This window comes from Exophiala oligosperma, assembly GCF_000835515.1.
Source record: "Exophiala oligosperma strain CBS 72588 unplaced genomic scaffold supercont1.1, whole genome shotgun sequence".
NCBI lineage: Eukaryota > Fungi > Ascomycota > Eurotiomycetes > Chaetothyriales > Herpotrichiellaceae > Exophiala > Exophiala oligosperma.
Window position 1 is genome coordinate 4,023,601 of NW_015622818.1, and position 21,583 is coordinate 4,045,183.

Genomic DNA, 21,583 nt, shown 5'->3' on the forward strand with positions numbered 1-21,583 from the left:
GTGGTAGATTTGTTTTTGGATCGCTGCCGTCTTTTCGAATCCTTCTTGGTCCGACAAGACCTTCCAAGGCTTTGGGTTGAGCCCCTTGTATACGTTGACGCTGCCGGAAACGATCCGGAAATGTTCCGATTGATTGATATGGTAATGGTGAGGTGGAACCATGATGGATTGAGGTTCGTCGCCCTTTACGTGCGGAGGGTGGACATTTCTCAGCGTGTATTCGGCACCGGCGTCCCTGAACTCCAGAGATGACCTCCCATCTTCGTAGACGATGGGATTTTGATCTGCCCGGTTGGTCCGTGGGGGCAACGATGGCCTAAGAAAGGCAAACATATTGCTGAGCAAAGCTATTCGGGTGATAGTAAGCGAATGAATCAGAGATAACACTCAGGTGAGGAAGGCTATGGGAGAGAAGGAGTACCAGTTTAGAAGTTGCCACGGGGATCCGGTGCGCTTTATCAAAGTCCGGATGGAAGGGGTGCGGCCCGCCACTACGGTGGCTGGATTCCTCCCAGAGTCTTGATCCGTGTAGATATTTATTGAGGGTAACTGATTGAGACCGTCAAATACGACTGTCATGCCGGTTCGAGTGATTCGGCTCTTGATACTACCTTCTGTTTACATTTGCTGGAATACTGGCCAGTAGAGCCTTTATATTGACAGATATAACTATCATCAAATTGTACAACTTTACGTTATGAAGAACCCTTAAGTACGCGCCACATTCGTAAAAGGGGTATTTGCAAAGATGACCACAGAAGTGACTGTGGCAGTGTACCGGTATTCCGGCACGGACGTCAGGATATAAACTACTCCTTGAGAAGATTACGTCTTGCAAGTATCAGGTATATGGATGATGAAAGTCACTGATCTCCCAGATCAAAAAAGTCCAACGAAGGTTGTGCACAAAAGAGCTCCCAATCTAGATCGTCGTCAAAGTGATATTTGCCTTGGGAATAGTCCTTTACAGCAAACATCGGCTGCTCCTGAGTGATGTGGCCACCAAAGGAGTGATTCTGTAAAGGAGTAGCACGCCCTCCAGAATTGTGTGCAACGTTTTTCGGACGGCTCTGCTGTCGGGGGCCTTCACGTTCTGGGACGTGACCAGGAGCAGGCCCCATGAGTCCGAATTGTGATGGATGGATGGTCTGGGACGCCTCGGTATTTTTGAAGAAAGTAGCACAAAGTTCAATCAGGGAACTGCATAGTTTGTGCACCGCCTTCATTGAGGCGTGGTTCTGCGCCAATGAATCAAGGCCATTGGCTGTGTCCTGAAGGAGTTTAAGATCGAGAGGATCTGACGTCGCAACAATATTACTGAAAACACTGTAAATCGGCCGCAGGGGATACAGCGGAACAAGCCTAGAAACGATTAGACGAAGCTTATCGTCCGGAACGTGTAGAGAGACGAAGCCTACCATGCCAGGGAGCTCATCGACATTTCCCGAAACGAGCAAGGCTGGGAAACGAGACGGAGTAGAAGGTTTAGAGATGACAAGGAGTTTCGTGCGTGCCGCAGACATTCGTAATCGGAACGTGCATCATCGGCTCTTGATGTCAAGCGAGTCAAACTCGTCATCATAGATGAATAGATGAAATCAATATTCATCCATTCAAAGTTTAAGAATTCGTCTTGGCTAGAAGGTGGTTTGGCTCGAAACTGGGCAATGATTAGGCCAAAAGTTCAAGCGTGATAGAGAGGTTAAACAAACCTCTTGAGTCTGGGCGAATATTTGATTCATTCGTCCCTGGCAAGCCCTCAATTTCTCATGGCCGGGCAGATTCTCCATACTCGTTCCAGCTTGTCGGCTGGAAGCTAGCATGGCAGTGGTCTCGCGGACCATGACCTCTTGAACCTTCGAAAGCTCTAGGAGAATGAACAGCATGGCATGAGAAGGCGTAGTGACATCTAGCCTGGAAGTATCCAATCGCATATCTACCAAGCACGATGGTTGATACATGTTGGCAGATAAGGACTTGTCAAAAATATAACATTTCAAAAACACCAGCCGGGTGTTCATGGCTTCCTCGGGCGATGCAATAGTATTGAGCTCACTCAGTGTCCTACCTCCAAGGCTGGAACAAATACGACAAGCGTTGGTGTTGAGTCGCCAGCAGCGGCGCATGTTGCCAATGTCTTGTGAAAGCATTGCCTTCAAACAGAAAGATGAGCGAATTATTTAACGTTAAAATTCAGCGGGGGCCACTTACACCTGACAAAAGTGCCTGTAACATGGGAATATCTGGAGACGAAGTGAGGTCCATTGCGTCCAGAGCTGCCATGGCATTTGCGCAATATCTGCGTTTCGAGACTTGAAGATTCTCCATCATGGCAGCACTTTGCCCTTCCGATCCAATGGCCACTAAATACGAATATGAAATGTAGTTGACGCAGACAACGTAGTGAAGCCTCATTTGTCCGTGGACTTCATGATTAATCAGAGCGAAGGCCATATCTTCAAATGCTGAGTTTGATACATTGGTGTTGATGTCGAGATAATATGTCATGGAGACACTATGGCGCTTTCCTGGGAGCACAGTGTCAGTCAAAATCTCCCGGTATTGAAGTTAAACGCCTACTATCCATAATGGTATGCACAAACTCAGCGGAGGGGTATGTGGCTGGATCGTAAAAATTGCTCCTCGGAGTTAGATGTAGAGATTCGGCTTTTGGTTGCATGATGGCGACCTTTTTGGCAACTTGGATAGCAGCTTCAAGAGCTCGACGCCTGTCGGCATCGCCGTGACCTGGTTGATGCCGCTGTTGTGACGGTGTAAGGTATCTTTGCAAATCGATAGTTCCCAATTCCTCATCTCGAGGGTCAGGGCCGTCTCTGGATTGGTCAGGTGAGTTGCCAACCTCAGCATCTGTGTCTTCTACCGACGGAGAGCGTGGCGCCTGGCTTTCTTCGCGAGCCTCATGCCCCTGGCTTGCACGTGAAGTTACTTCCTCCGAAGCATGAGTTCGCCTTCTCTTTGCTGGATGTGTCGTGGTAGAAGAGCCTCCATCATGTATTGATGTCCATCCGGGATCATTCATCTGAGAATCACCTGATTGAGGTCTGGACGTTCTTCGTGGAAGTGAATCTACAAGTCTACTGATGCCTTCGAGGACCATATTGAGTCGGTCATCCTCATTCTTGTTCTGCTTGGCGCTTGATTGCTTGGGTCGCTGCCGAAGACAATCGGCGCGTGCCACGAGGCAGTTGGCGCATGGACTTTGTCGGTTACATCTGATCTGATAGTCGTCAGCCTCATTTGAACGACAAGTCCTGTTAGGTCTGGGCTGCGATGCCTATTGACCTTTTTGTAGTGACAAAGATCACACTTTGATGCAAGAGTCAGCTCTGGACGACATTGATGTACTGCTTTTGAGACTCACCGCCGAGGGCAGCCGTTGATCTTTGTGAGGATTCATTGTGGCCTGATGAGAGTAATGTCAGCCCGGCGATCCGGGCCAGAAGGATAACACCAAGTCAAGGCAGCGCACTCTTGCCCACAGTATTTACCTCGTACGTTGACTTCCTGGTAGAGGTTGCGATTGTTCCGGAATTTCGGGTTCCGGATTTCCAGAATGTCCCGCTTAACAGCCCCAGATAGCGATTAGTCAATGGACGAGGCATACATAGTGCGCCCCACAAGTGACCCACTAAAGGAGGGGTTTCATTCAGACACACGGACTCTTCTTTCTCCCGGATCTTCACTGCCAAACTCTCTCCATGCCCCAGATATCAGGCCTTGGAGGCAATCAATAGAACTACGTTGACTTGTAGCCAAAACGGAGTCATATCACGAGAATGACTGTCGTTGCAATTGCTGGAGGTACAGGCGACCTCGGCCGTACCATAGTCGAAGCTATCGCTAAGACTGGCAAGCACACAGTCTATGTCTTGAGTAGAAATGTTCGGTACATTGCCTGAAAAGACATGATCGGCTTACTGATGTGAAAGTCTAGGCCGATGCCACACATCCAATAGCAGCCGTCGCAAAGCTTGTTGCCCTGGACTATGGCAGTCCTTCCCAAATCAGCGATGTCTTGCAGCAACTTCATGTTGAGACGGTCATCTCAACTTTGAATCTGAACTGGCCAGGGTCTCCTCAGGCACAGCTCAATCTCATCCAGGGCGCGGCACAGTCAGGAGTTGTAAAGAGATTTATCCCAAGCGAGTTCAATATTGATTACAATGTGTCCGAAGAGTAAGTACTCCGCTTTCGAGACACGAGACGCCAGAACCTCCAACGGATTCTACTTGCAATATGGATTGACATTGTATACAGTCGAATGCCTTATCCTCCACGTATTGATCAACTCAAAGCTATACAAGAACTCGAACAGTATCCTCAGTTGACATACACTCTCATAAGAAATGGAAATTTCATGGATTACCTCGGGCTTCCGTTCGCCGATACGTTTTTGAAACCCCTCTATATGGTCGTGGATCTTCCAGCTGCAGAAGCTGCAATCCCGGGCGATGGAACAGCAATGGTGACCTTCACCCACACTACAGATGTAGGCAAATTCGTGGCGGCACTTCTTGATGTTCCTGCTTCTCGATGGCCACTTGAATCAACTGTTATTGGGGAAAAGATTGTACTGAATGACTTGATTTCTTTGGCAGAGAAGGTCACAGGTACGTATCTCGCTCCTGAAATTGTCTATGTTGTCCGCTAATATCATCATTGCAGGCCAGCAGTTCAAAAAGACATTCGACTCCCTTGAGCGCTTACGGAAAATGGAAACCACGGAGTTGCCGTCAAACAGGCCATCCTATCCATTCTTTCCAGGAGGAAAGGCTGAGCTTGACATGGTTGTCAGTACTATGATGGTTGGTATGGCTACAGGTGTGTTCGATATCTCAGGAACAAACCTACAGACACTCGCCCCAGACATCGAGACCATGAAAATCGAGCCGTTCTTGAAAACGTGCTGGGCAAAGGCACAAAAGCAAGAAACTGGGTGACAAGGTCAGGGCCTAGTTGAGATGGCTCTTTTCTGCCTGTCGCGTAATTTGGATTCGAACAGTTCCTAGAGACGTATATACAAGAGCGTAGTCACTAATATCCATTGCCTCTGACTGTTCACTGCTCAGTGCGAGACTATGTTATTGGGTCAGAGTTTCAAATACTGTCTTCACCGCTATGGCGCAGTCAAGCGCTCAATGGGAGCCACGTGGCCATCATGTAGGATGGATCTTAGTTCCTCACTACTGTCCCTGCAGTAGGACGCTCGTTGCTCTAGTGGGTCGTGTCAGTGATTTGTACTCCACACAAGCGACTTGCGGCCTCCGGTACTTGTTCGCCTCTATCACGGAAATCCGAGGCCGATTTCCTTCCGGGGCCCAAAACTAGACTCTTCGATATAGTCGGTCATTACACATCCTACAAGCAGGGCACTTGAATGCCATTGACCAAGCATCCCCGAATCATTCGAAGATAACTCGGAACCCGAGAAGCCGAAGAAGGAAGCTGAGGATCTCGGCCAAGAGATCCAGACTACGGGATGCTTGGTCAATGGCCAGACAATATTGCTACGTGTTTAGTAGGTTCCGGAATTTGGTAAGTCTCGGAAATGTAAGTGCAGAGTCGATACACTATCTCATGATCGAGAGAGTAAGCTTCGGGCAACTCTAATAGACCATCAAAACACACCGGTTGAGAACATCAAGATTGAAGATCATCTCTGAAGACGGTCACTCATAAAATAGTTATCGACAATTGACGTCTTTGCTTGCATCCAAGCCAGAAAGAACAACATTACGCTTTCAAGCCATTCATAGCTCTCATTCACCCCACGAAGATGGGGAAAGAGGAGCCAGAGATCAAGCGCATCTTCTGTGCCATTGTCGGTGGTGGCCTGTGTGGTGTGTCCTTGGGATTTCAGATTATTAGCACAAACACTTTACACCACGACGAATTCCGAATTTTTGACAGGAATGAAGACTTTGGAGGAGTATGGGAAAGCAACAAGTACCCTGGAGCTGCATGTGATATCGCTAGTCATGCCTATCAGATGAGACTTTACTTGAACCCTGGTATGTCTTTGTTTCATGTCGCCCTCAATGTTGCATGAAATCTTGGGCTAACAACATTCAAGACTGGTCTAAAAAGCTAGCGGATGGGAGAGAAATTCAGCAATACTACTCCCGAATGGCTGACTCTCGGGGAATACGCCAAAGTACAATCTTTGGTGTGGAAGTTCTTCATGCAAGATGGAATGAGGATATACTGCTTTGGGAGGTTCTCGTGAAAGATAGAAAAAGTCAAAAGCAGACGAAATGGCTGGCAAACGTCCTTTTCGATAACGGAGGAGGTTTTCATCGACCAAAGTATGCCAACATTCCTGGGAGAGACGTGTTCAAAGGAGAACAAGTCCACACCGCAATATGGCGGGATGATATCGACCTCAAAGACAAACGAGTCGCTCTAATTGGCACTGGACCTAGTGCTGCACAGGTCGCGCCTCGAATCCAACCTCTGGTCAAACAGCTCTACATCTTTCAACGTAGTTCAGGCCATGTCTTGCCCAGAGACAACTACTCTGTCCCGGCGTGGATGAAGTTACTCTTCAAATGGTGCTACCCGGTCCTTTGGCTTTACCATGTGTGGTGGTTCTTATTTGTGAGTTGATCTCTTTTTGTTGAATGTCTCCTCTGATACTGAGCTGACTTTTGCTTTAGTTCGATCAGACAAAGCCGATGTGGCTAGTGGGAACTCCGGAAAACCAAGCAATGCACGACGCAAGTATGGCATTCCTAGACAGAGAAGTTAAAGATCCGGCGGTACGAGAAAAGTTACGGCCCAGAGCAGCATTCGGCTGTAAACGGGTGCTGTTCCTGGATGACTGGTACTCATTGTTCAACAACCCAAATGTCGAATTGATCACGGATAAGCCGGTCAGACTCACCGAGACCGGGGTAGTATCGAAGCCTACTGACGACATGACCCTGGAAGAACGAGCAGAACTGCCTACAGGTAGCTACTTGAAACGAACTGACACCGTTGATCACGGCGAGACCACCAGAGACGTTGACGTTGTCATCTGGGGAACAGGCTTCGACATGAATGACTCGGGCGGCCATTTCCAAGTCTACGGGGTTGACGGAATCAATCTGTCACAGACGTGGAAAGACTATCCTCAGACGTATTGGGGTATCGCGGTGACCAAATTTCCCAACTTCTTCCTGGTCCTGGGCCCCAACTCGGTCAACTACTGGTCGAACGTGACAACCGTTGCGGAAATTCAGCTCAATTGGCACTGCAAAATGCTCAGACACATCAAGCAACAGTGTCAAACCAAGCTCTATGCTCTCTATCCTCGAACGGATGTCCAAGAGGAATACAACCACTGGCTCAAGAACAACCGAGGCACCCCTACCTTTCTGGCACCAGGATGTGCGACGTACCATGTCACTCCATCAGGAGCCACGCCGATGTACAATCATTACAGGATATTCCATACTTGGTGGAAGCTTCTATGGCCAACATACAGCGAGTTTACTCAAATAAGCAGGCCACGCACTCAAATAGCGTAAAGTGAGCAGGTTGATACTGTCGAATGCCTAAAGCAGCTAGACAAAATCTCATATATAGTTTCGGGTTTCTGCTCAACCTCTGAAATACATAAACTATTTCGCTTCAACTTTTGACAAAATGCATTCATTGAGAAAACTTAATTGTTTTGTGGCAAGATCGATGGAGTACTTAGTATTTCTTTTGACTAATTGGTATATTTTGACCATGAAGCTACTATGATGCAGTGATCTCAAGCACAGCTTTGCCAACATTCTCCCCTTTGAAGAGAGTCACAAGTCCTTCCGCAGCGTTGTCGATACCTTTCGTCACGCTCAAGACAGGCTTGATGGATCCTTCCTTGATCCATTCCTGCACATTCTTCTGGTGTTCCTCGCCGTATTTATTCCAAAAGCCGTCGTCGAACACCGTAAACCCACGCCACGTGATCCGCTTGGACACGATGACCCCCGTGTTTCTTATGCCATACTGTTTGTCATATGGGATGCTGTACTGAGAAGCGGCGCCACAAGCGACTATGAAATTCTGTAAGAACAACTGTGTATACTCTGACACGAATGATTTGGCTTACCTATCCTTCCCCAGTCCTTCAAGACCGTAATAGCCGCTTCTAGCTGTTCACCGCCGACATTGTCGTAATAAACTGTTTTCTTTTGTTAGACACTAGAAGAGAGAATGGTGTGTGGATAAGGGAGTTTAGTTAGTCGTACTGTCAATGCCTCGAGGAGCGAGACTCTTCAGTTCCTCAACGATGTTGGCCTTTTTGTAGTTGAAACCACCTTGAAACCCGAACTTGTTCTTGATGATTTCTAGTTTCTCATCACTCCCAACGCTTCCTATCACCGTGAGACCTTCCCGGAGCGCCAATTGTCCGACCATCTGACCAACGGCACCGCTGGCCGCTGAGATGAAAATGGTCTCGCCTTTCTTGGGCTTTGCGACTTCATACAGGGCAGAATACGCCGTGATACCAGGTAACCCCAAAGGGCCCAAGAACAGCTTCAAGTCCAAGTTGTACGGATTGCGAATCAACTGGAACTGCTTTGATGCTTCCTCGTCGACCGTTGCGTACTCGGCAATCGGTGTCATGCCGACCAACTTGTCACCTGTCTTGAAGGTGGATGACTTGTCGGCTCTGAGAACCTCCACCACAGCGCCATTGACTATAGGTGCACCGATATCAAAGGGCTCGAATTCCCTGGCTTCATGCGGTTCGACCAATTTGTGTCTGAGGTACGGGTCGAAGGATGAGTACAAGATGCGAGCTACAAAGCCGCCGGAAGGTATATGATCGATGTCCAATGGCCGATCGACCAGTTTGATGTTCTCGCCCGGCACTGGAAGGCCTACAGGGGATTTTGCGAAAACGAGTGTCTTATTGGAGACCATGCTTGGGACTGAGAGCCAGTATTTGTGATCGTGGGCTGCTTCGGAGAACCGATCTAAGACGAAGATTCTAGACCAAAGCAGATGGCATAGTAGACAGAAGAGCCAGAACACTTATCGCTTCATCCAACCCCGAGGGATCTTTGCTGAGAAAGCAAGGGAAACTTTCTTTTTTGGGTTAGCGTGTTCCATTTGTGGATCCTCATCCTGAGTGTTCGGACTATTCACGCAGAGCGTTTCCGTCGAGGCCGGTAGATTACTTTTGCTAGCCCTTGATTTCCGGAGAGCCTCCATGTGCAATCCATAGTATCCGGACGGCCTTTTCGACTCTGATTAGAGCGCGAGCGGTGGAGCGAAGCGCTACAATGCCCCCCGGCGGTGGACAGTGCATCCTGGATGCTCTCGGAATGCTTTCCAGTATGTTTTTATATTCCTGAATGCTCGTCCGCGTCAATCAGACTAGCTAACAAGGATGAAACCGCACTTCCGAAGACCACACGATGCAGCAATCTCTCAACCCATCAGAAAACGGGAAACAACATTCAACAAAACATCCATTCCCCCAGCTTCCTCGGCTAGTCTGAATAGGGCTGTTCTTCTAGCAGTGATTCCTTCGTCTTCCATATGGCCGAAGCATGAGCTGAAACCTTGACTACTAGGTCCGTAGACTGTCACTCGTTGATCAGGCATGAACGATGGTACCACTTCCTGGCCTGCTGTAAAACTGATGATGTGATCCGCAAACACTCTAGCGACAGCCTTTTGAGGTTCTGCAAGGGTGTGGTTGAAGTTTTGCCAAAGGTATGCAATGTCCAGCATGTGATTTGCGCGATCTTGGTAAAGGCCTGGCCACGGGTTACCTTCGTTGAAGTGACAAAGGTAGGACTTTTCCCATGTTTGAGACAATGCCACAGAAGGCGCATAAAACATTATGTCCGTCACGAATGATATTATCCGAAGAAGTGCGTCTTGGTCGGAGGTGCTATCTTTGATGTGGTAGAATTCGAGGATTTTCTCGCAAGTGGCTGTGTGTTGTTGCAATTGTGGATGTGACCTGACAGATTCTTGGAACGCTGCACGAATTCCTTTCTCTCGTGCGTTGAGGTTGACCAGTGCCATAATAGTACCCTAGAAGAACAGTGTTAGGCTACTACAAAGTTGACTTTGCTTGGTGTGGGTATGGTATTGGCCTCACATCAAATTCTGAATCAACAGACATCAACCGGGAGCACCATTTCCTGCCGGGAAGGGGAAACTGATCTGTATCTCTTATATTGGAGAAACTCGCAACCTCGGGAATTATATCATGATCAACCACAGGGCCCAGAAGCATTGTTGGAGTGACTTTTTGCAAGAAGTCAGACGGATTCATCTCCAGGAGCGACTTGATCTGTTCAGATGCCGGCAATTGATCCAGTCCTAGATCTTTGATGACGCCTTTATACACCTTTTCAGCCACTTGAAAATCACCAGCCCTCATCATGAGAAAAGTCCCGCCGAGCAGGATGCATTGCTCAAACAGAGGTTCACGTGAATGCAAGTGATAAGTTAACGAGGCTAGCACTGTGTCAGTAACTTCAGAGGTTCGAGCCAATGACCACTTACCTGCCCCAGCGCTTTGTCCGATGGCGGTGATTGCATCGGGATTGCCACCAAATCCTGCAATGTACTTTTTAATCCATTTGAAAGCTGTCTGTTGGTCCCGTAGACCATTATTAGTCCCAAAATGGCCCCGTTTCCGGAGTTCTTCAGATGTTAGAAATCCAGGGATACCCAAGCGATAACTATATCAGTCAGAAACTCTGATAACGTGGCTGAGATCACCACCTACTTGATGTTGATGGCTATTAGTGGTTGTCCACTCTCGACAGCCATTTCCACAATGTGAGACTGGTCGTAGTGTGGATAAGAACTGGACCCAAAAGTAAAGCCTCCTCCATGAACGTAAACAAGAATGGGTAACTTGGAATCTTTTGGAGGCAGCACTTCACCCTTGAACAGGGGGACAGTGATATTCATGTTCAACCCTTCAAGATCTGAGGGAGGAGGTACCACTGGCTTGTCCAGACTTTGTTGTATGAATGACATCTCCATCTCGCACGACTCTGGTGGATAAATAACCGGAGGACTGTAAGGGTATTCAGCATACCACTGCAGAAATTGTATACCATACATACCCATATCTAGTAGCGTCGATATCTTGCTCTTGTGAAGCCAAGTTGATCTCTGGTACTGCGAATCGATGTTTCAAGACTCCGTATTTGAGTCCCAGAAATTGTACTGCTCCATTTGTTCGGCGTCCCTTCAGAATCCCAAGTTGTGGATGCCGCAAATGAGCCACTGAGTCTGACATCTCGGTGTTGATACACTGTTCTGGATGTGCTGGCTGTGAAACTTGCAGTGCTGACCTGGTAACTTTTAGCAGAAAAGTCGTGAAACCAAAGTGGGTATGGTTTATGAAGTATCGATGTACGACTCCACCAACCCCGGCACCCACGCGGTCCGGTCTACCTTGCAGAGTTCGTACCGGCATACTGCACTGAGATAGGGACCTTGATTCACGTTGCATTACTGCCACGATATCCGACGGCCTGTTCAGATTAGCCATCACAATCGTACATTGATGCAGGCTTGTCGTACCATACCAGACCCAGGTTGCTAATTTGGCTATATAATTCTCTTATTGTGTTGTACCAGAGTAAGTCTGATGCCCACGATCGAAAACCTTGATCATTACAAGATGGCCTCGATAGATGATCCTACAACTTGGTTGGCGTATGGCAAGATAGATCCAGAGCTCGGTGAGGTATGTGGATCGGATGTATCATATACGGAGAAGCACGACTGACAGAAGTCCTCCAGATACTACGGCAAGGAGGTAAGCCCAGGTTCGACAAAGACAACCGTATAGAGGGCATACCTGCTGTTCGAGAAGCCTGGACACCACTGTACAAGCAGTTTGCAGAGGCAGCACTACTCCAAGCCCAGCCAGATGTTTACAGCGAAGAGGTCCTTGTTCGATGCAGGGACGGACACCTCGCTCGTTGCTTGATTTACAAGCCGACGGACCCTCCTCCCAATGGGAGCCCTGTAGTTGTCCTTTTCCATGGCGGAGGATGGTGTTTTGGGTGTCCTGAAATGGATGCAATCAATTGCATCAAAGCTGTTCAAAGGTACGGCGCAGTGGCACTCAGTGTTGACTATCGACTTGCTCCTGAATTTCCTTTCCCTGCAGCAGTGAATGACAGTTGGGATGTTTTGCAATGGGTGAGTGACCAGACCAACGTCCTTGTAATGATTTCCCGAGCCCTTACCCTCAACTCCTTAGGTTGCTAGAAATTCATGTCAACTAGGCGGGAACCCTTCACTCGGCTTCATCATTGGGGGCACTTCTGCCGGAGGCAACATATCAGCAGCATTATCTCACCTTGCGAGAGATACGGGAATGTCACCGGGCATAACAGGTGTCTGGCTCAGTATCCCTGCTCTTCTCAGTCATGATGCTGTACCAGAACAATATCTGCCCCTATATCTCAGCCGTGAGCAAAACAGAGATGCCCCCATACTCCCCAAGTCTGCAATGGATATGTATGAGGAAGCGTACAGACCGGAGCTCTCGTCAGAACTCTGGAATCCATTCAATTGGAGCTCTGGGCATATGAAGCTCCCAACTCATTACTTCCAGATATGCGGCATGGACGTCTTGAGGGACGAGGGTTTGCTCTATGAACGTGTCCTGAAAAAAGAATATGGGGTCATGACAAAGGTGGACATCTATCCCGGTCTGCCTCATGTGTATTGGGCAAATTTTCCAACTCACTCAAGAAGTAAAGACTACGCAGAGGACACAAACAAAGGATTTGGCTGGTTATTGGATATATCAGCTTCTGGGAGGCTTTAATGACACTATATAACAGATGTTGCAGATTTCATTGAAGTAAATAGAGGTTTTCGAAGTTACAGTTTTGTTATCCACAGAAAGATTCATTAAGTACTATACGCCTTCTTCATGAAGCAATCTATACACTTGTTTTACCTGACTTAATCTTATGACAGTCGCGTAATCTGTACTGCATACTTATTTCCGATCCACAATTCATTGAAAGAGGAGGCATTGACCACTGTCTCAGTGTCCATATGCCTCATACACTTCAGCTACATGACGCTTCATGTCGTACCTAGACACAAAGTTAGCCTAGGGTATCTGGCATTGTCAGGGAATCTTACAGGTTCATCTCATCGATTGTGAGCTTTTGCTTCTCATCCGCAACGCTGTACTTGAGGTTGTTGGTATTACTTGAGAAGCCAATGCGTTCGGTGATGTTTAGCCGTGCTCTTGCACTCGCGGCCTGCACCTTAGAAGCACGAGGCTTTCGAACTGCTTCAAAGATCTCGAAGGCTTCACGCACATCCCCACGGAAGTGCCTTTTTGAGAATACGAGGCCGAGTGCCGCCGCGTCCTCGATGGCCTGGCATGCACCCTGGCTTTGATCGGGCATCATGGGGTGGGCCGCATCTCCCATCAATGAGCACAAGCCCTTGGCCCAAAATGGATACTCTTGATGAATCCAAAGTCTCCAAGGTCGAATGTCAGTCGAGATCTTGAGGTGTTCGATCACATTTGGATCGAGCTCTGGGTACGGATCAAGAAGCTCTTTCAAGGAGGCCACGTAGTTCCATCCTTCGTCCCCAATCTTGCCTTTCCCTCGGGGGAAGAAACAATAAAAGGAGAGGATTTGGCTGTCATGACATGGCGAAAATACAATTTTGTCGTCTCCATATCCTCCCCAATATTCGATCGCATCATTAGTGGCATAGTCGGGCAATCCAAGTGCCTGAGCTTGCTTTCTGTCCACATTTGCGTGAAGGCAAGTAGACGTGCAAGGCTTTTTGTCCGGAACAATCCCCATACGAGCCCGTGCGGTAGACTAGATGCATGGCTGTTGTAAGTTCATCTTCTCGAGCAAGTGACCACGTTCTCACAGATCATACATACCCCGACCCCGTCTGCAGCGACGATGGCATCATGTTGCACCTCTGTGCCATTCTCAAACTTGACAAGACCGTTTTCAAAGTCAATATCTGTCAACTTGTGGTCGAGTTTCAACTCTGGACGGATGCCCTCGCCCTCGCCCAGAGCAGTCTCCATGAGCATCTTATGCATGTCTTGTCGGTGGAACATGTAATAAACCTTGCAAGACCAGTAAGCAGTCATTGAAAGATGTCTGAAATCACAGCCGAGACACTTACATAACCCCACCGTTCCTTATAATCTCCCAAGTCGTAAACATTCTGCTCATTGCCGGTGTCCCAGTCCCGAGATATCAAATTCCGCAGAATGACAGGTTTGCCAATTGAAACATCAACATTCCAATCTTCCAGCCATCTCGTACCATTGGCTGCGCAGCTAATTGAGGCTCCGACCTCTCCAGCAAAATGTGCGCGCTCATACACCGTAACTTTGTGACCAGCTCGACGCAGAGATATGGCAGCAGCAAACCCACCAAGACCACCGCCGATCACTCCAATATCGAGTTGCTTCCACTTGGCTTCACCAGCAGAACCCATCTTCTTTCAATGGTTATCACCTTTTTGACGTTGAAGAAATACACCGGGTTGAGTTGACACCGTTCTTCGTCTCCAAACAGCAAAGTATTCCACTAGTTCGGCCGAGAAAGGATAACAGCGAATGGCTCTATGATGGTTTGAATTGCCCGTTTTTGATCTCCAATCGGCGTCTTATTGAGGTTCCGGATAGAATGCAAGAAGCTGTTATCGATGTACGATAATCTCGAACAAACACTTCGTACCAACAAGCCAGACACATTCAGTTAGTGTGGCGTACGCCAAACCGGAATCCGGTATACCGGACCCTCAACAAAGACGGAACTTCAACATCCAAGGGCCATCATAGCATAGGAAAGGCATACGGAATGCCATTTCCGATAGTTTGTACTTGTACCAAAGCATAGGCCAAAGTCAGTGGCGAAGATGGACAGACTGGCACAGAGGACTTTGCCATTCCTTCACGGCAAAAGTGCTCAAACTCATTCAACTCCAGGACAGCTTGAGAGTTTAATCTAGTACCAGTCAACACAGCACAATGTCGATACCTCGTGTCAATCGGCCTCTTACCGATGGCGGTAGCTACATCTTGCCTCAACTGGAGGGCGAGATCTTCACCATCCCAGGGTTCAAGAGCGTGTTCCGGATGTTCGCCTCCCAAGCACAAACTGATAATGGCATGGCCGTTTTCGCTTGGGACGGTGTGAAGAATGACACTGCACCCTTCCACCATCACAGATATTCACACGATATTTTTCTGGTGGCTGAGGGTACCATGTTATGCTGGAATGGTGATGAATGCCGCCTACTTGGACCCGGAGATTTTGCCTCGGTTCCTCCTGTAGGTGACTTCTCATGTATTCGTTGGGGACTGTAAGCTCACAGCTCGTGAAATGTTAGGGAACCATCCATAAACCATATCCACAAGGACCTGTAACCAAGGCAATTGATCTCATTACGCCAGGAGACTGGGTCAACTTCTTTCGTCATGTTTCCGACAAATTCGAAGGCTTGATATTCCCAGAATGGGATGACCGGCAACAAGGCATGTTCCCGAATCTTGTTGGAAATTGGGAAGAGGAGTTCGACGTTTTCGCTCACCCTGACCACGTTGGATGTGAAGTTTCCGACTGGTCAGAGAAGGACGAAATCTTGCCTGATGGAGAGGTTCCCTACTTTTTGAAAGCGAACAAAGGTCCTCGATGGCTGCTGGGTGGTGTCATGTCTCGGCCATTCATGACCACAAAGCAGAGTGGTGGCAGGTCAGCCATCAGCATCATTGAGTCTTCCAACGCGTACAGATCCAGCGTGTTCCAAAAGAGGCTTTCGTTCTCCTCTCACCACTGCCTTGTCATGTTCGACGGCGAGCTCAAGGTCACCATCGGGGATGGAACTGCGAGTAGTGTTCATCCTGGGGAAGTGTGCTTTTTACCAGCCAACGTTGCTTTTAAACTGGAGTTCGCATCGAAATATGTTCGCTTCTGGAGCTTTGCAAGTGGAAATGGTATGGAAGCCCTCGTTGGAGAGGCTGGTGAGAGATTTCCCGGGCAGGCACTTCCCGACCAGGAGCAGCTATGGGACGAAGGGAAACTCAAGCAAGCATGTGAAAAACTCAAGATCACTATATCATGATCTGTCTTGTTTTAGGACAGAGTTTGGTCCATACATAATGGAGCGATATGTCAAAGTCCGAATACAAGTGTGTGTACTTTGAGGATTGAGTAGATGCTTTCTTCATCAAATTGTGTAGTCAGCTATAGTCTAGTACAATGGTTACATTCTAATTCTAAGGATTTTCTTCAAGTGAGTATTCATTCATATCTGTGCCTAATCTGGTCTCCTGGTCATCCTGTCATACTATCGTGTGTCCTCCATTCACATTGATGTACTCTCCATTGATCCATTTTGATCGAGGTTCGGCCAGAAAAGCGACAGTCCATGCAATATCATCCTCGTCTGCGAGGCTGCCTTCGCACGGAGTGGCCTCAGAAAAGGCTACCTTGACCTCGTCCAGCTCATGTGCAAAACTCTTTCGGAATGTCTCCGTATTGACAGGGCCCGGTGCTACTCCATTGACAGTGCAGCCATATACTGGAGGTAATTCCTTGGCCCAATTCTTGATCATGGACTCCAACGCTCCCTTGGTTGCAGCGTAGGCAATCAATCCAGGCTGTGGGAGTCTCCCGGCTCCAGATCCTATGCAAATAATTCGGGAGCCTCCCAAGACGCCAGAGTCTGCTGCTGGAGATGAAAGTTTGTATGGTGTAAGATGCGGAAGGGCGGCCTTCGTCAGGAAGAAAGTACCCCTGGCATTGAGATTCATGGCTCTGTCCCATTTCGTTGCATCAATCTCCCAGGTCGGACCGTGAGGGACAATTGCCGCATTGTTGACCAGAATATGTATGTGATCAAAACGCTTAACAGCAGCATCGACCAGAACCTGCGGGCCTTCCATTGTAGAAAGATCCGCACATACTGCAATCCAAGACGTAAGGAGTGTGTTGCCAACAGCTTCGCAATCTGCCCTCAGGTCGGGAAATGGGTAGTTGAGAACAATATTGGCACCCCTGGCTGATAATTCACGAGCTATAGCAGCACCGATCCCGGTAGATGAACCAGAGATTACTGCTGTTTTTCCAAGGAGCGTCTTGGGCTGTTGAAAAGTTGATGTTGGAGTTGCGTCTGCCATTTTTTTCGGTTTGAGAGGTTTGGGTAATTGTGCCGTCGTCGAAGCTCGCACTAGTTGTAGAGCTCCAGCGATGTGCTCTTGTTCATCCAATTTGAGAAATGACAGATACAATACCTACTGGATCGTCTTAGTCATTGCCATCTCGGCATGAGCTCGGCGTCACTTGGCTGGACATTGGTGATGAGTCGAACCTGGTCTGGAATACTTGATTGACGATGCTTTGTGGGGTCGATAAAGGGGATCCGGAATCCGCAGTCCGGAAGCCGACCTTCGCACACCCCCCGGACTCTACATCGTCAGTTCCACACTGTTGGTAAGTCAACCCCATCCTTGCCTTATCTGAAATTCGCGTCTCCGGATGGGTAAGTCCTACGTCGTTTCCGAGCGCGGCCATGATCCGACCAGATCCTAAGGAGGTTGCGAGACAACTGTCGGCTTGCACATTCCTTTCAGGCAAGAATTAAGACTCGATATTGGCCGATCTGACAGCAGAGTGGCTGACCCACCTAGTTCGATAAGCCTAGTCCAACTGCAGAGGCAAGCAGTAGACTGTAACTACGGTGTGGGCCAGATCGATGGACAGAAATCGAAAGATTCCAGTTGACTTCAGGTGTTTGGAAAAGAGAGCATCAACAGAGGGTCAGCTTGATCATATCATTTCGGCTTGATAACATCGTCTACTGTTGATAATGGCACAGTCAAGCTTTCCAATTGATACAATGTTTCTTGGACATTTCTCCAGAGCGTCACAGCTATCGATCTTCGGCGGCACAGCAGTCACGTTTAGTGCTATTGGTATAGCCATACTATGTGCTCTGCTCATCATCATTATCCCCTACCAATTACGTCCAAGATTAAAGGTTCCAATACTCCTTCAGGAAGAAGTGAGAACTGCAAGAGATCGTCGACTGGCATATTGCTATAGGTCAAGGGAATTGATGCAGAAGGGTTACGACCAGGTCAGAGTCTTCAAGGCCATTATATGTATCGAGCCGCTTACAAATTATCAGTATCACGACGAAATATATGGTTTGGATACCAATGATGGTAATAGTGATTCACAGGCGAAGGAAGCGCACACTGACATAATGTCACAGGCATCAAGCTCGTTCTGCCAGTCCGATATCTGGATGAGCTTAAAAGCAACCCGCATCTTAGCTTCCAAGTATCAATTGACAATGTCGGTAGTTTCTTCAAGTGGCCCTGATCTTTGACTAACAATAGACCAAAACCAGGATATGCAAAAGGATTACACATTCTTTGGTGGAGCTCCAGATAATGTGATCAACGCTATCAAGGGCAAGTTCAATCCATCTCTAGGTAAGCCGTGCCAATATTGTAGAAACATGGCCAAAGCAGTAACTGACGTTCAATCAGGTGCTCTTACTCCGGTCATGCATGATATTGTCATTCAAAACAGGGAACAAACAATTGGTGTATTTCAAGGTACGATTCACTATTAGAATTACTGGTGAGATAGTCCATGCTTAAATATCAAGCAGATTGGACTCCGGTCAAAATTCACGATCGGATTCTGAAACTTGTTGGCTACACCAATGCCCGAGTCTTTCATGGCACAGCAGCGAGTCGAAGTGAAGAATGGGTGGACTCATCCACTGGATATGTGTTATCAACATTCGATTGCATAAGGGCTTTAAAAGCATGGCCACCTTACCTGCGACCTTTTGTTCATCGCTTCATACCAGAACGTGCTGCCATCAATGATCAATGGCGGAGAGCACGCCCTTTCGTTGTTGATTCACTGAACCGGAAAAAAGCTTCCGGTGGCAAGTTTCTGGAACAGCCTGGTTCGATGCTAGACTACATGACCAGCGGCAAAAACGAGGACATTGCTTACGATGTAGAGAAGCAGCTGTTGTACCAGATGACGCTTGTTGCAGTTGGCACCGTGACGACGTTTGCATCGATTGTTCAAGTCTTGTATGATCTTGCCGACCATCCAGAATATATTCCTATCCTTCGAGAAGAGGTCCAAAATGCCGAACGGGACAAAGATGGATTCTTAACCAGAGACGCGGTCTTTGAGATGAAAAAGCTTGATAGCTTTATCAAGGAAAGTCAAAGGCTTCATGCCCCAGATCTTTGTATGTCTTCGCTTTCCATCCATTTTATAACTTGTTTATGATGCCGAGGAGAAGATACACGCGATTAACGAACTGACTTCATGCAGCTACATTCCAACGCGCCGCTACCTCTGACATCACTCTTTCGAACGGCCTGTTTATTCCAAAAGGAACAAAGCTCGAAGCTCCTACTGCTGCGATACAGGTCGATGAAAAGATTTATTCCAGCCCCGAGGAGTTCGATGGTCTTCGCTTCTATCGTGATCGGCAGAATCCAGGAGAAGAGAACAAACACCTCTACGTCAGTGTCGGCCTCAATGATCTGTCGTTTGGTTTCGGTCGTCACGCGTGCCCAGGGAGATTCTTAGGACATATCAATATCAAGCTCATAGTTTCAGAGATCCTCTTACACTATGATGTCAAACTGGGAGAAGGGCATAAACGACCAGCGGATCAAGAGTTCGAAGCAATCGTAAGTTCTCTACTTGCTCCTTTACTACTACTGATAAGTAAACGTTGCTCGCGAACCACCACTGACTGACTTCTACACAATTTAGATTTCTCCAGCTCCAGATGGGGAGATAATGATGAGGTCTCGGCCACTGTAACGAAGTAATCTAGAATTCTATGACGAACTACTAGCCATGCATGGCCTCAGAGGGATGTAATAGGGGTGAAAATCATTTGGATGAGTCATCCTCTGTAATCTGTTCAATCTTTCTACATAGTAGTACGAGGAACAGACAGCTACGGGTCTCTTCTCTGACAACAACGCTTTACGGAAAACCGGGCTTTGAATTCCAGAACAAGTCACATTACATCTTTGGTAGGAAAGCTTCTTGTCTACTTCCCGTGTTTCTCAAAGACGATGTCGAGGAGCACGGGCCGCCCCCATGTTCAGCCCGCGTCTTTAAAATCTAGCACCCTCGACTTCGAGGCTTCGGGGTCAACGGGTTTCCATGCCCCCAGACTCTTCCCCGGAGCGGAGAAGCAAGCTTGTGGCAAAATTATCTCTACATGGCCATTTCGCTAGAGAATCTCGGATTCGCTGTCGCAGAGAGTATGGTAAATTGGGAATCAGTGCGGTTTTAGTGAACGTTGCCTCATTTCCTCTTCAGCAACGTCCGGGCTGTCCGTAAGAGATCCCTATCATTGTCATCTTATCGGGGTTGTCTGAAGACAGGCTCCTATACCAAGGGGGCTGATAAGTTATCTCTGGTGCCCGGAACTCGGTGGCCGGTCTTTCCTGAGCTCTATTTTGGGCAGTTTGGTGGCGCTTCGTATACAACCATTAGCTTTTAGCTAGTCTGCCCCTCCTTGGACCTCGTCAAAATCATTTATATTAGAGACAATGCTTCACACGACCAGAACAATGGTTCAGAATCGTTTCCTGTGCAGTTGTGCTGTTCCACAGTTGCAGAGTTCAAAAAACAAATACAACCAAACTGCTTCTGCACATCCTTTCTATCCAACATGGACACTGCAGAGTCTACAGCTTCTGATCTTCAGAAAAGCGGGTCCAACGTGAAGAGCAGTAAGTAACATCCACCCTTTCCTGCCTGCTGGTTTCCGTTTCTGAGCAGACTCCTACAGATGTCGAGTCTAACATATCCATAGCCGGAGAGACTGGCACATGGGATGACCTTGGAGCGTCTCGATCTCTTCCTCTGAAAAAGGATCTATCTTTCTACGGTATTCTGTCCGCCGGATACAGCATCAGCAACAGTTGGTTGGTGGTCGCTGCCAACCTGTCAATCTCGCTCTTCTACGGTCCGGCGAATACAATCTGGGGTCTCATCGCGACAACCATCATTTACGCTTGCGTCGGTCTGACTCTTTGTGAGCTGGTGTCCGCGTATCCGACTACTGGTGGCCAGTATCATTGGACGTCTATTCTGGCCCCGGCAAGCGTCAACCGCGCTTCTGTAAGTCTTTTGAGGGGAATGGGAAAACTTCTGTCGTATCTGGTTCTGACTTATATCACACATAGAGCTATTTCTGTGGCTTCCTCAGTTGGTTTTCATGGCTTATGATGTGTGCTTCGAGCATGGGAGCTGTCGCCAACAGTATCAATGCTCTTGCAATCAATGCCAACCCCGACTACTTCATGAAGCCTTGGACTATGTTCTTGATCTACGAGGCTATCAATGTCCTAGCACTTCTGTTCAACCTCTTCTTGCACAGAGGCCTAGGCAAATTCTATGAATTTGGCTGTAAGTAACTTTAATTTGTGTTTTACTTCTACAAACGAAAAGTATCTGACTTTCATAGTCATATTAAGCTTGGTGTCTTTTGTGGTCATCACGGTAACATGCCTGGTCATGCAACA

The 21,583-nt window shown here is 47.9% G+C and overlaps 4 protein-coding genes across 4 annotated transcripts; 1 reads left to right on the plus strand and 3 right to left on the minus strand.

Moving 5' to 3' along the window:
- Positions 1-818: 818 nt before the first annotated feature.
- Positions 819-3,418, minus strand: PV06_01374 (uncharacterized protein; the record flags this gene model as incomplete). The annotated part of the gene is made up of 7 exons (XM_016401975.1): positions 819-1,362; positions 1,419-1,660; positions 1,713-2,153; positions 2,212-2,528; positions 2,581-3,238; positions 3,304-3,327; positions 3,383-3,418. The coding sequence occupies 7 exons, from the start codon at positions 3,416-3,418 to the stop codon at positions 864-866; spliced, it is 2,217 nt and encodes a 738-aa protein (XP_016269028.1). The 3' UTR covers positions 819-863.
- A 292-nt stretch (positions 3,419-3,710) lies between these two features.
- PV06_01375 (uncharacterized protein) lies at positions 3,711-5,073 on the plus strand. The gene is made up of 4 exons (XM_016401976.1): positions 3,711-3,902; positions 3,956-4,197; positions 4,279-4,631; positions 4,687-5,073. The coding sequence occupies exons 1-4, from the start codon at positions 3,798-3,800 to the stop codon at positions 4,959-4,961; spliced, it is 975 nt and encodes a 324-aa protein (XP_016269029.1). The 5' UTR covers positions 3,711-3,797; the 3' UTR covers positions 4,962-5,073.
- A 2,673-nt stretch (positions 5,074-7,746) lies between these two features.
- PV06_01376 (uncharacterized protein) lies at positions 7,747-8,919 on the minus strand (the record flags this gene model as incomplete). The annotated part of the gene is made up of 3 exons (XM_016401977.1): positions 7,747-8,045; positions 8,102-8,173; positions 8,241-8,919. The coding sequence occupies 3 exons, from the start codon at positions 8,917-8,919 to the stop codon at positions 7,747-7,749; spliced, it is 1,050 nt and encodes a 349-aa protein (XP_016269030.1).
- A 4,123-nt stretch (positions 8,920-13,042) lies between these two features.
- Positions 13,043-14,484, minus strand: PV06_01377 (uncharacterized protein; the record flags this gene model as incomplete). Its single annotated transcript, XM_016401978.1, has 4 exons — positions 13,043-13,094; positions 13,144-13,844; positions 13,913-14,107; positions 14,167-14,484. The coding sequence occupies 4 exons, from the start codon at positions 14,482-14,484 to the stop codon at positions 13,043-13,045; spliced, it is 1,266 nt and encodes a 421-aa protein (XP_016269031.1).
- Positions 14,485-21,583: the final 7,099 nt, after the last annotated feature.